The sequence below is a fragment of the Megalops cyprinoides genome, chromosome 18 (genome assembly GCF_013368585.1).
Source record: "Megalops cyprinoides isolate fMegCyp1 chromosome 18, fMegCyp1.pri, whole genome shotgun sequence".
Classification (NCBI taxonomy): domain Eukaryota; kingdom Metazoa; phylum Chordata; class Actinopteri; order Elopiformes; family Megalopidae; genus Megalops; species Megalops cyprinoides.
The window spans coordinates 21442646-21455211 of record NC_050600.1 but is presented as its reverse complement, the minus strand read 5'-3'; the positions used below and the strand labels follow the sequence as shown (position 1 = coordinate 21455211).

General features: G+C 45.6%; 3 protein-coding genes across 3 annotated transcripts in view; 1 reads left to right on the top strand and 2 right to left on the bottom strand.

Annotated features, from left to right (window-relative positions):
• The window catches only part of LOC118792882 (F-box only protein 10-like), a 10660-nt gene extending 4429 nt beyond the window's left edge, over window positions 1-6231 (bottom strand). The window contains exons 1-5 of the mRNA XM_036550711.1: window positions 5506-6231; window positions 3673-4279; window positions 2230-3081; window positions 892-1041; window positions 189-325 (exon numbers count right to left, since the gene is read on the bottom strand). Coding sequence (XP_036406604.1) covers window positions 189-325; window positions 892-1041; window positions 2230-3081; window positions 3673-4257 — 1724 coding nt within the window. The 5' untranslated portion in view covers window positions 4258-4279; window positions 5506-6231. The remainder of the gene's footprint in view (window positions 1-188; window positions 326-891; window positions 1042-2229; window positions 3082-3672; window positions 4280-5505) is intronic.
• Window positions 6232-7552: 1321 nt separating this feature from the next.
• Window positions 7553-8924, bottom strand: tomm5 (translocase of outer mitochondrial membrane 5 homolog (yeast)). Its single transcript, XM_036551947.1, has 2 exons — window positions 8694-8924; window positions 7553-7771 (listed from the first exon to the last, which is right to left on the bottom strand). Exons 1-2 carry the CDS (start codon window positions 8812-8814, stop codon window positions 7737-7739), a joined length of 156 nt encoding a protein of 51 aa, XP_036407840.1. The 5' UTR covers window positions 8815-8924; the 3' UTR covers window positions 7553-7736.
• Window positions 8925-10922: 1998 nt separating this feature from the next.
• Window positions 10923-12566, top strand: part of LOC118793661 (FERM and PDZ domain-containing protein 1-like) — a 31680-nt gene continuing 30036 nt past the window's right edge. Inside the window, exon 1 of the mRNA XM_036551890.1 lies at window positions 10923-11183. The gene's annotated coding sequence lies outside the window, so the exon portion shown is untranslated. The remainder of the gene's footprint in view (window positions 11184-12566) is intronic.

The following is a 12566-nucleotide window of genomic DNA, read 5'->3' as shown; positions in this document are numbered from 1 at the left end:
CACAACATTTTGAAAAATTTTAAACCATTACTGTGAGAAAGTATTTACTGAAAAAAGCCCTGCTACTCAATACCCAATCTGAATTAGAATATGGCCTTGTCAAATAAATCCATAGACAATATTAAACGATTATATCAAACTCAATGAACTTCTTGCTTACACACATACACACACAAATAAACACACACCTCACCACTGGATTCCCATTATACAGGATGTAGATGCCCGCCTCCTTGTTTCCATAGATCTGGTTGCTGCGGATGGAACCCTTCCCGTTTCCCAGGACGACGATTCCGGAACGCAAACCGCTGTGTATTCTGTTACACTGGGGGCAGAAAGAGGGAGAGAAAGTGTGGAGGAGGGGGGGACGGAAAACCAGAGGGAGAGCTGAGTCAGCTGGAACAAAGGGATATCAGAGACACGTTTTTCTTCACAAACATTGAGCTAAACATATAATTCATCGGAAGAAAGGAGGTAGGGAGGTTACCACACTGAGCCCTGACTGCAATAACTGTCATGAGATTCCAGTCCCTGTGATTAATAATGACATGCCTGTGGTGAAGGCTGGATACCCCACTCCTACAGCTCTCCACGTCTGATTTACAACTGCAGTTAAAGACGATGAGGGCAGCCTCTCGCTGAAAAGGGTTATCATACAGACACCGTGCTGGAGAAATGACCTTGTGGTGCCAGAATGGGACGCTATTCATCACATTAAAAAAAACAACATAATCTGCGTTCTTCTCCATGGCTGTCCCATATCAGTTGTGTATGCGGACGTAATGTAAGGCTGGAATGGCAGGATTGCTAGAGTACAGCGAGTCAGGACTCAGCACCAACGAGGCCCCGTAGCCTGGTGCTGGAATCATCGAGACAATATGGAAACGCTACCAGGATGATGGGATTGGCTCCCTTGCGGATATCCAGCCCCGCCTCCGCGTTGGAGTGGATGTTGTTCTCGGCGATGAGTCCCTGGGCGGAGAGGCGCAGGAACACGCCCGACGCCCGGCAACCGCACACCTCGTTCCGCAGCATGACGATCTGATGGAGGGGAAGAGGAAGCTGATCAGGGAGATAACAGCAACAGCGACTTGCTGGCAGGGAGAGGTAGGACCGCGCCAGGTATGAGCAACATGAAACACAAACAGCCCCTCACATCAGTCTTCTGCATCCATATATCCTCTACAGCGCTGTTTCTCCATCCTACTCCTGGAGGCCTACTGTCCTGCATATCTTCTATCTACCTTGATTAAATCAGGTGTGCTCAGCTAATCAAAAGTGCCACTGATGAGTTCAGTCAGGTAGGTAGAGCAAGGACAGACAGAAGATATGCACGACAGTGGGCCGCCAGGAGTAGGATTGAGAAACTTTGCTCTACACACTCTCCTACATCAGAGCACTCCCGGGGCATGAACACATTGTCCCAAAATCCACAGAGAACAAACTTAAAGTGACAAGCCTGCAAGCTCTCCCACAATGCATCGGGCAAGCCAGAGAAGCTCAAGTGTGCCTCTGACCTAAATGCAAGGTCACCCAGAATTGCCACACCACATTTCACATTTTGGCGGGTCATGGAGAATGGGTGACCCCATGAGAGCAATCCAGGCACTCCTTCCATTTTACAGTACATATTTACCACCATGATTCTTAGCATCTAAGTGATCAAAGATCTGCTGTTTACTGCAGAGAAAGCAACCTTTTCTCTAAACCCCCTGCTGAAACACTCTTATTGACTGCTTATATAAGAACCTGGAGGAGCTTCAGGCGCTAGGCTCACAGGTCATGTATTAATCGGTTGTGCATGTTGGTACTTAGTACACATCATCAGTAATATCAAATTTGAAAGCCTGGCCCAGAATTCTCACATTGTTTCACTGTCATGAGGACAGATTGTGCTGCGCTGTTTTGCACACAGGGCAAGATATCATTAAAGTGCACTTGTTTCTTAGAACAATGGGGATGTTTATCTTTATGCTGGCAAAGTGCTGCTTGACAGGTTATACCACAATTAATAATCAACATAAAAATGCCTGGAAGGGTTACACTCCAGACAGACACAGGGTCTAGATCCAATGATTGTTATGTTTTGCCCTCATGGATCATTACCAGCACCAAATCCTTTACAGGAGAGCCAAATTAGTGGGCTTTCGTTGTGAAAGCTCTATCCTCATAGGTGCAACCATTTCATTAGCGTTCCATTACATACACTCTGGTTACAGATCTGGTTACCTTGGCGTTCTGGATACAGCGCACGGCGTAGGTCAGGCCGCGGAACACGTTGCACTCCAGACGGGCCTGGCCGTGGTTACACACCAGCACACCGCCTTTGCCGTCCCGGAAGAGGCAGCGGCGCAGCAGGCAGCCCTGGACCGACCCGGCCAGAGCCTGGGCGTCCCGGTCCCGCTGGAGCTCCTGCTGCAGGGTGCGCAGCTCGGGAAGCCCACCAGGGGGCCCCGGCGAGGCGGAGCTATGGGGCGGCTCCAGGAGGTGAGAGAGGCCGTGGTGGCTGTAGGAGAGCTTCTGGGCGGTTACACGGGGAGCATCCGGTCCCTCCTCCCCGTCTCCCTCCCCTTCCTCATCCTCTTCCTCCTCTTCTTCGCTCTCGCTGCACCCGTCCCCGATCACGGTGCCCTCCCCATAGTCTTCCTCCCGGCCTCTTCCCACCCACCTCCCCGCCCCCCACTGCCCCTCCTTCCGCCACAGGGCCTCCAGAGTCACGGATGCACCGTGGGGCGGGGCACCGGCGGGCCGGTCCCCTCTCCCCTGTGTCCCGGTGTGGGAGGTCGAGGCGGCGGGCCCCGCCCCCGCGCAGGCGGCCGCGGCGGGGGACTTGGCCAGGGCGGCCAGGTGCTTGCAGGCCCAGTTGCGGTCGGAGACGGGCGGGCCCTCCACGGTGACGGAGGCGGAGTCGCTGCCCGAGAAGTCGCAGCTCTCCAGCAGGCTGAGGGCCACGCCCTGGAAGTGGGCTCCGCTGGTCTGGCCGAAGGAGCAGTAGCGGGCCTGGCAGGTCCCAGGGCCACGCACCTGCAGCTGGCCCCCCTCCAGGTTACAGTTGTCCAGCTGAACATGGCCCGATGACGTCTGAGCGGAAACAAAACAAACAGCAAGGCTAGAAAATGAGGGGAATGTTTTGACCCCAAGGGACCTAAAGCCCTGCTACTGGGAGAGCATTTAGAAAGAGCATTTAAAGTAATATAGTATTTAGTGTTGGGAGAGCATTTAGGGCAATATCCTTACATGAGAAATTAAATTGATAATGTTTACTTTATTTCATGGATATACAAATAAAACATTACATATCACACATTTTGTCACCTGCCTGCAGAATGTTTCATTTGTTAAATAAGGAAACAATCGTCTTGGAGCGGTCAACTTTCATGATCTGATCTGCGATCTGGATCAGTGCAGAGTTAAAAGGCGATGCATGCGAATGTGGTAAACTCAAATGCAGAAACTTTGCTCCTGGCCATTGGCTAGTCGTTGTATGGTAACTTAATGCAACCCATGTCTTCACAAAAATAACTGCTTTAGTCTTTAAGAGTGGACACAGTGGACAATGTGAGTGTTGGCCATCCTGATCAACTCAGCAGAGCACCAGTGGCATGCATAAGCACTTTCTCATCATACAAGCAGAACAGCACAAACATTAGTCCACCAGAGATTAGCACCAACCTTGTAGACCACAGGGGAGAACCAGGCGGGCATGAAGACCAGGTTGCAGAGCCTGGCGGTGGGGCACTGCTGATCGATGCTGACCAGCAGCGCCACCTCCCCGAGCCTCCCCTTGCCCACGATCTCCACCGGCGCCTTCAGCACCACCTCCGTCTGCTCCTCGTACACCCCCGGGTGCAGCACCACCCGGTCGTAGGCCCCCGCTGCCGCCAGTGCCGCCCGCAGGGTCTCGTGCTCCAGCCCGGAGCCCACGTGCCACGTCCGGCGGTCCTTCTTGCGGCGGAACAGGTAGAGGCAGGCGGTGGCGTCCGGCTCGGGCCCGTTGCGGGTCCAGGTGCGGCTGGCCAGGGCCTGCTGCCGCAGGGCCTCCCTCCAGGACGGCGGCTCCAGGTGCGGCCGGTTGGGCCAGTTGGGGTGCCGGCACTCGGGGCAGCCCAGGCAGAGCTGGCGCCAGCGGGTCTTGTCCAGGCTGAGGATGAGCTCCTTCCAGGCCCGGCAAACCAGGCTGCAGCGGCCCAGGTCCGGCAGGGGCAGGTAGGCCAGGATCACTCGCCACACCTCCACCGGCAAGCCGGCCACCTCCATCACCCCTGTCCTAGCCCAGACACTGAACACAGAGATGGTGGGGTGTGCAGATTTAAGTTACAGCAGCAAATGAAAAGGAGAACAAGCAGCTAAACATAAAATCAATACAAAAACATCACCGAGTATCTGCTAGTGAAAGCTCTGGCTGGTATTGAGGCATGTTACGTCATCGACTGTAGGAGTTATAGGCCTACAAGTGATGGTTTACGGTGTTCAGTTTTCCAGGTAGGTACTCGATACACATCACAAAACATCACATTTTGTGCTTTTTTTGGCAGTGATCCAACTGCCAAACGAGGTAAAATAAATAAAAATACACATTAGAATTTGTCTGTTCAACACCAAAGACAACACATTTGTGCCCGTGACCGATTTCCAGCCAGATTTGTGAGAGTGCGCCAGTTCTGTATCTCATCATACGTGGTGTGAGTGATGCAACCGTGTCTCGTAACCGCTGTTACCCGTTTCTGCATCTGGCGCCGAAGACCACGGAAACAGCTGTTACTGCTCTAGTAAAATTAACAAAACCCAAGGGTGTGTTAGTCACCACTTGTGTTGACTGCTAGAGTAAATTAAGTCTTGTTTTGTGTCTGTCAAGTAGTCATGTCATCGCAAATGACGATTTGCCATAATTATCTGCACTGCTTTGCTACCAGCAAAACCCAACACAATGATTGTATAGCAATAGCAATAGCAGTCGCATCCAAACAAATTAGTTTATTACAAGGTAATATTCTTAAGTGAGAGATTAAATTGATGTTTGCGTTACTTCGTGGACATACCTAAAAAGCATTATATACCACATATTTTGTCAGCTGCTTGCTATTAGCCTAATTAGTATGTAGACAGCGTTTTATTTGTTAAATAACGAAAAAAAATGTCTTGGACGGTCAAAATTCAATCGCTAGAAACCACTGATCTGCGGTCTGGTAAGCATGCAATGATGTGAACGGATCGGTGCGGAGTTAAAAGGCGACACGTGAATGTGGCAAATTGAGACCCAGAAACTTTGTTCCAGGAACCGTAGGCTAGTCGTTGCATGGTAACTTAATGCAACCCAGGTAGACTGCCTTCACCAAAGTAACTGCCGTCGGTGCTCTGCCAAAACGTTTCCCCTAACATTTCCTTACCTAACCATCATAGTGATGCTAACGAGCCCTTTCCGTAACATTTTGCTCATGGTCTAAGCTTAGATCAAAAAGAACAGACTGGCCAACATTACACGTACGTGGTGGAAGCATATCATACCTTATCAGACTGCCAAAGGCCAGCTCATTTTTGCCCGACTCCTTCCCTTCCTTGGGTTTCGACCATTTAACACCGCCAGGTCACCAATAAAAGCCTTCAGAATGTGAACACAAGGCTGATCCCTGCCGTTTCGGCGTCCCCTCCTCTTCAGCAGAAGCGTGGAACCCAATACACGCGTGCTTGGGTTGACTGTCCAGGTTAGTTGAACCGGTCAGTTACTTACAAAAGATGGTAGGAGTTTCATTATCATGTTCTGTTCTGTGATGTAAAGGGAAAACTGCATGTCAGCAGCATCCTTATATTTTTTTCAAACGTTGAAACTCTTGACATTGCTGTTACGGCATCTGCCCCAGTTGGTGGTGATGGTGCTGCTTTTATTGTTTTTGGTGTCGGTAGATGTCGTCGCTGATCCTGTTGTTGTAGTCCAGCACAGCCTATCGTTTGAATTCATCATCGCGTTTTTCATGCCGCTATCTGAAACCTTCTGAAGCTTGCTGTGTTCGCTCCCTAGTTTTTTTTAAAGACGCCGACAGTCATAAAGCGTAAACGTGTCCTTGTTTTGTACAGCTCGCATATGCAGTTGCGTCAACGTCAGTTTAAACTAGCCCATTTCCTTTTTCCCTTTCTCTGTCTTCCGGGCTAAGCTCCTGGCAACAGCACAGATCATTTAAAGGAACATATAAATCCAGTCAACGGAACAAAAAATGCGAGCTACTGCTCGCCCGCTCTGCGTAGCCCAGACCTTCTGAATGCTGAGCTCGGATGACTGCGTCCGAGGGTAGGACAACAGGGGGAGGAGTTGTGGTAGGAAAAACCCCTTCCAGTCTGGGCCGAGTAGACTGGAGGCTCCCTCCACACTTGTGCTGTAACAATTCTGAATTGAACAATTGAAAATAAGCGCCGAGAATAAGTACAGAAAATAATCTTCAGAGTCTGATGCAATTGGTTTATTGTATAGGCCTATATGCGCGCAAATACAGTATACACATACAGTAAACCGGGCTGGTCCGTGCGGAGCAACACACACATTCACTCTCCCCAAGCACCCCGAAAAAACCCCCAAATGCATCTCTCTTTTATGCTTATTCCCCTAGCTCCCCTTGTTGTGGAACTTAGACTCCTCCTTCAGTTTCATAACACATTTCTGTACACTATTGTTTCCAAGATCACACCTGTCTAATTAAAAATAATTACCCCGCCTTGGCTGTACGCTATTATCTCCAAGGCTTCACATATCTAGTATATATAAAAAATAATTAAAGAATATCAATTCTGCTTCGGCTGCCTCCAATATTGCCGAGGCCCCGCATACCTAATCTATGTATAAAATAACTATCCCTTCTTACCCTGTTTTGCCCTGGCTATATTCCACGAAGAATCCCTGTTCAGCAGCCCCCCTTTACAGAGGACACTCAAGGTCCATCCTCCGAGCAGCGCTTGGACAGCGTCCAGCTAAGCCCCAATAACCGGTATCTCACAGCTGCTTACCTCTCTCGCAGTCTTCTGTACTCCTCTGACCCTTCCTATTAGTTTTTACTCACATGCATAAAAAGCAAGAAGTTTATTTAAGGTTAACATGTTAAATTATCTGTGCATAGTAAAAATAAAGTGGTTAAAATCAAAAACTAACATATACTGCCCATGCTTAGAATTTACATATGGGGTATACACTTAGTCAAAATTTTCCACCGCAGAGTTTATGTATTATTCATTTCATATTAAGCATTGTAATAAAATATTTTCTACGTCAAAAAAGACTGATGCTGTCATTTAAATGTATTTAAAACGTGGTATTTTGGATTTCGATGACAGTGTTTATACGTTTCTTAACGGTAGGATAGGATAAGTCTTTCAAATGTAACATTAGGAAACCCCAAAAGCACTAAACGCCACTCACAAGTAAGGCCAGTTTTACAGTTATTCGTAAGTGGAAATCATTGAAAACATGTCACCAGAGCAGGATAACCGTAGCAAACTTTGAAAGTAGTAGTAAACAAAAAATACATTCAAATAATTGCTTTTATTTCAGACAACCAAAATGGACGTAGCCTACATCGTTTACATAGACACACAGGGAAAGACAATAGCACTCTTCTTGATAGAAGTCCTTGAATATGAATTCTACTCCATCGACGCCTTGGTTGGTATTAGCTGCTTCCAGTGTCTGACGCTGAAACCCCCCGTACTCATTCTGAGCAGAAATTGGGTATGGAAGTGGAGATCATATCGTCTTATATGCTGTCCAACTTCTTGAGAACGTATGGTGCTGTGATAACAAGAGACAAAAAAAGTTGCTCACATGCAAAACTGAGATATACATACGCACAGCTTTACCAAGAGCAGCAGGAAAGCTCTATCTGCTCTAACGAGATAATTTAGCGGAAAGAGATTTTATATCATTCATTTGTGTTTACATATTTAGTTTCTTTGCTCGGGGTTGGGGGCATGTAGTTATGAACCAAGTGTGTTATGACAGAACCTGGTATTTCCTTTTTAATTACAAGTACACGCCGTGCAAATTCAGAGGGTGTAGCAGCAGAAACAACCGCCGAACACTGCAAGGGAAGGACTGGACTTGGGCCAAAATCACCATTACAAAACCTCGCCTCCCACATTAAGACTGTAAAATATGGGTCATCCTATACCTATCACTCAGGCTATATTCAGATATCATTGTAACTGGGACATAATAGTAATCTACTGCTGGAAATTGTAGAGTCCTATTCTGTGGAAGCTATATGGGTGTGCATAACACATCCTCCTGCCATTTGGCACTTAGCTATTGTGAGCTAAATAAGTTAGTTTCACTAGCAATAGCTGCGACGCTAACTCTCCCGTTTGTACCTTGTATTTAGTTCGCTAATATAACTGGACTGATAGGCTATAATATAAACTGTGCTAGCTGATTAGCTAATTGTCGAACGTACTGGTTAAATAGCCTATATCTACGGAGGTTCATATTTATGCCATTTGTAGGTCAAGAACGACTACCTTGCTAGGATTATACCTACAACACTATCACTACCATGGTATATCTAGCTATATTGTAGGCAACCATTCTTGGGGATTGACTTCGCTACTCGCTGAATATTACAGCTAATGTGGGCAAACCCATAGCTTAACACAGTCACAGAAAAACAAGTAATGTAGATGAATGGTTTTCTACAGCTACCACTGTCGATACGTACTGACTCTAAGAAGAGCGACATATATGAGAAAGTTGCGCACAGATGTAATCACATCTTCTCGCATCTTTTTCTTCATCTCCTCTGGGTCCATTTTGGGCCCGAGTCCTTCGATCTTGAACATCGCGGTGTGCGGCTACCCCAAACCGGCTCCTGACACTCCCCTTTCCTGCATGCAGCGTTGAGCGTCTCCGCCGTGTGTATGACCTTTTATAACATCGGAAATGGAAGGCATCCACGCGTACAGGGCGTCAAGAGGTACAATACGCACGGAGGGGGGCCGGGCGAAGCAGCGTTGGGTTAGACGCAACATTTCGGATGCTATCTGTTCATGATGGGCGGAGCGAACGTGTCCTCTTAGCGTTTAATGTGTCGGACAGACAACAGTTTTTCTGTGCATACAGACCAAACATAATGTAGGTTTAGATATCATATTATTTTTACAAATGAGCTTAAAATGTTGCATGCTAAACGAATTCTTGTATGTCTCCTAATACATTTTAATATATTTCTCTCCTATTGTATCTGCATTCCTATATGGTTAAATATTGTAGGGTTTTGAAATAATATAGACGTAGCCGGAAAAACATTATATTCCTACCCTTGCAAATTTCATAGGCTATTAAATGCTGCAAGTCTGTCAAAACAAGGTTTACAGACCTTGATCTATGACCCTCTTTGGTCAAAACTCTCGGAATCTGCACAAAATTAACCCAAAACAAGAATGAACACGTGACACTGCTACATTGGTTCCACATTATCTGTTTAGGCTATCTCCAAATTTCTCTGCCAGATTGTCTGTGTCTGTAAAGCTGGCCTCTCTGAAGAAACTTGTGGCAAATTGATTTTATTATTTTGATCAAGCATAAATCCAGCTACACAAATAAGTTAGAGAATTTCTGTATACAAGGGAGTCATTCAAACGAAGCTTAATCGGCTTAACTGATCAAAAAGCTTTTAAGAGGACATCATGTCATCATATTTGTCTTATTGATTTATTGTTTATTCTGTTAAAGGATACATGACTTCAAACAAGCTAATCGCTCATCTGCGACCCTTGAACACTTGTAGTCTAGTCAAGTATGTGCGGCAGTCAGAGACCACTGTCGGCAATTACCTACGTGCGTCAGCAGGTGGCGACACATTCATTTAATTTCTGCCTATCCATCGTACCATTTCGGGGGTTGTGAACAATATGTTGCTTTTTATTATTCATTATTATTCTTAGTTTTTCGTTGTTCGTTTACAGTTTTCTGCCTTTTATTAATATTTTATTAATACTACTACAGATAATAAATTATTAGCATTAATATTACAGCTATTGGAAGTTCTTTGTCCTGCCGATAACAGAAGGCCCTGGGGTAGGTGGAGCGGGTTAATGTGAGGGTTTGGGGGAGGGGTGCGCGACACAAGATGGGGGGTCGTTTTATTTAAGACACGAGGAGATCGTGGCAAAGAGAATTACTTTCTACACCAATACAACATTTACTATTAGCAAAGTAAACTGAAACTGAAATTCTGCTAATATTAGTGTCCTTTGACGGTAATCGCAGCAATATTTACAAATACAAATGTTGATGTTGTACGATTGTTAAACTGAAATTCACAATTAGAGTTGAGATAAAAATGAATTACCTGAAGATGGAGAGAAATCATTGATAAAATTGCATATGTTTGCAAATGGTTTAAAAATCACGGGTTGATCCATTTTAACGGAACATGAATGAGGACCTTACTATTGCAGGTGGTTGAAGAACCACCTTTCTCGGGAAAATGAATACAATTACCAGTACGAAACATGAACTTTGACCTTACTTTCCTATTCAGAACCAAACTGATTCACGTGCAATGGGACTGGCAGATGTGTCTAGGTATTAAACACTTTTACTAATATTGTAGCTCATGTCAACGCATGTCCTACATTAAAAATTCCCTGCATCTAATAGAATTACATTGGAAACTAAAAAAGGGCATTTTAAATGTGTTACATCCTATTGTAGGCTACTGTATATGTATTACTACTTTTTTTCGAAATTGATCGAACTAATGCTAATTTGCTGTAACGGTGGATCTAACATTTCTTGAATGTAGGCTATTGTTTATTATGCCGACCTGTGTCTTTAAATTTCATTGCTTGAGTGAGGGCCGTTTTACTATAACCAATCGGATTTATGGTGACCTCACTATTTTCAACACGACAACGAAATAAACACAGAACGTGGATCTTTATGGCACAAGAATGGAACAATAAGTCCCGGTAGCCTGTGGGTTTGCACCGCACGTGCTGTTGATCCCGTGGTGTCACAGCGGGGACGGCCGAAGTCTCGTTCCGGCAGGGATCAGAAGGCTGATAAATTGTCGGCATTGGTTGCCGTCAACCCTCCCAGTCCCGGATTGTGTACATTTCAGATTTGACAATCTGTTATCTCTCTTTCGCCCACAACTCCACAGAACTGGCTGTTAGCATTCCCTGCTTCCTTCAAGCAGCATGGGGTGAGTTCCTTGTACGATTCTGTTTTAATTTCACTGTAAATGAAGTTGTCTCTTTGCGTATGGCTGGGTTCAGGACGATGCGCCGTCCATCGCAGTCGGTAACTACTTATCTGTATTGATTGATAATACGGTTTCGGGCACTTTTTTTTTGCTTTGCGTATGGTTTGGATTGCGCTGACTGTGCAGCCAGTTTATGTTTTGTCCCAACTGAAGATTTTTAAAAATATATCGGATTAAGATAATCGGAGATAGACAAAGACTGGGCATGTCCTTTGTCTGGGAAGACTAATTTCGTACTTCTCCAGTACGTTATTTCCTTTACCCGGGTCTGGAGAGAATCCGCAAGCAGGATAAACTCGGCAAAACGATGATAGTTTGATGTCTTTGTTTCTGTAGTGAACAAATGCATTTTGAAATCGATAAATGTAGCTACTTAAAACTGACAACACAGCCCAATCTGTTCAGCGGTGATGCAGAACAAATTCAAATACAGAGATGGATCCTTATGCAAGTACATTTTTATTGAATATCGAATGAATGCATGCATCTTAAATGATAAAGTGACTTCTTATTCATCGTGTGCCTCATAGAACGGGGACAGCATGCGCTCTGTCAGCCCCTGTCAGCTATGCACATATTGTGTTATTAGCCACATGCACTTGCTCAAAACACTTACAAACTCATCAAAACAAATCAAATTATAATGGTAATAAAAAGATAATGAAGTAGAATAGCTCGTCGCGCGTAAGTATCGCAGCCCAGTTATTAGTCAGCATTAGGCTATAAATGCGTGTTTTCCCCCTATTCAGACAACAACAAAGGGCTCATGTTTAATGTGACATCGAAGTTGTGCGCTTTAGACCACGTGACGCATGTCTCTGGGCTGTTCACTGTGTCATGCGCCTGGATGTTTCATGCCAAGTTGACGGTGGTTTGTCTCAATATCTGCATAACACGGAGTGTATCTGCATGAAGGGATGTCCGTCTCACTTCTGCTTAAGTATGGGAAATAACATGTTCGTTTCTTTCATTACTTCCGCGTGTGAATTTGTTTTGTAAAGCATCTCGCATTTAAATCATTAATTTTATGCGGCACCTGCCGTTATTTGCCCTCTCGATGTTTGTGGCGTTGTGTTATTTGTATATATAAATAAGAAATGCACAACCTCCCACACAAGCCCTGAGCAAAATCCATTTGCAGTGATTGATTACCATACACATACACACACAGCAGGTGCACACAGATGTTCGTAGCACACACACACATACACACACAATAGTCTTGTGGGGCCCTATAGACATGAGAGCCTTGGGTGCAGTAAAGAGCTGTAGGCACTAAGGTGATTTGGTGAGTGATGTATTGGTCCATGTGGTGACCTCGCT

Excerpts from the sequence above, each read along its gene's own strand:
- tomm5 (XM_036551947.1), bottom strand. The coding sequence starts at position 8,814 with ATGTTCAAGATCGAAGGACTCGGGCCCAAAATGGACCCAGAGGAGATG. Across the intron at positions 7,772-8,693 it reads TGTCGCTCTTCTTAGAGTCA|CACCATACGTTCTCAAGAAG; the intron begins GTACGTATCGAC and ends TTGTTATCACAG.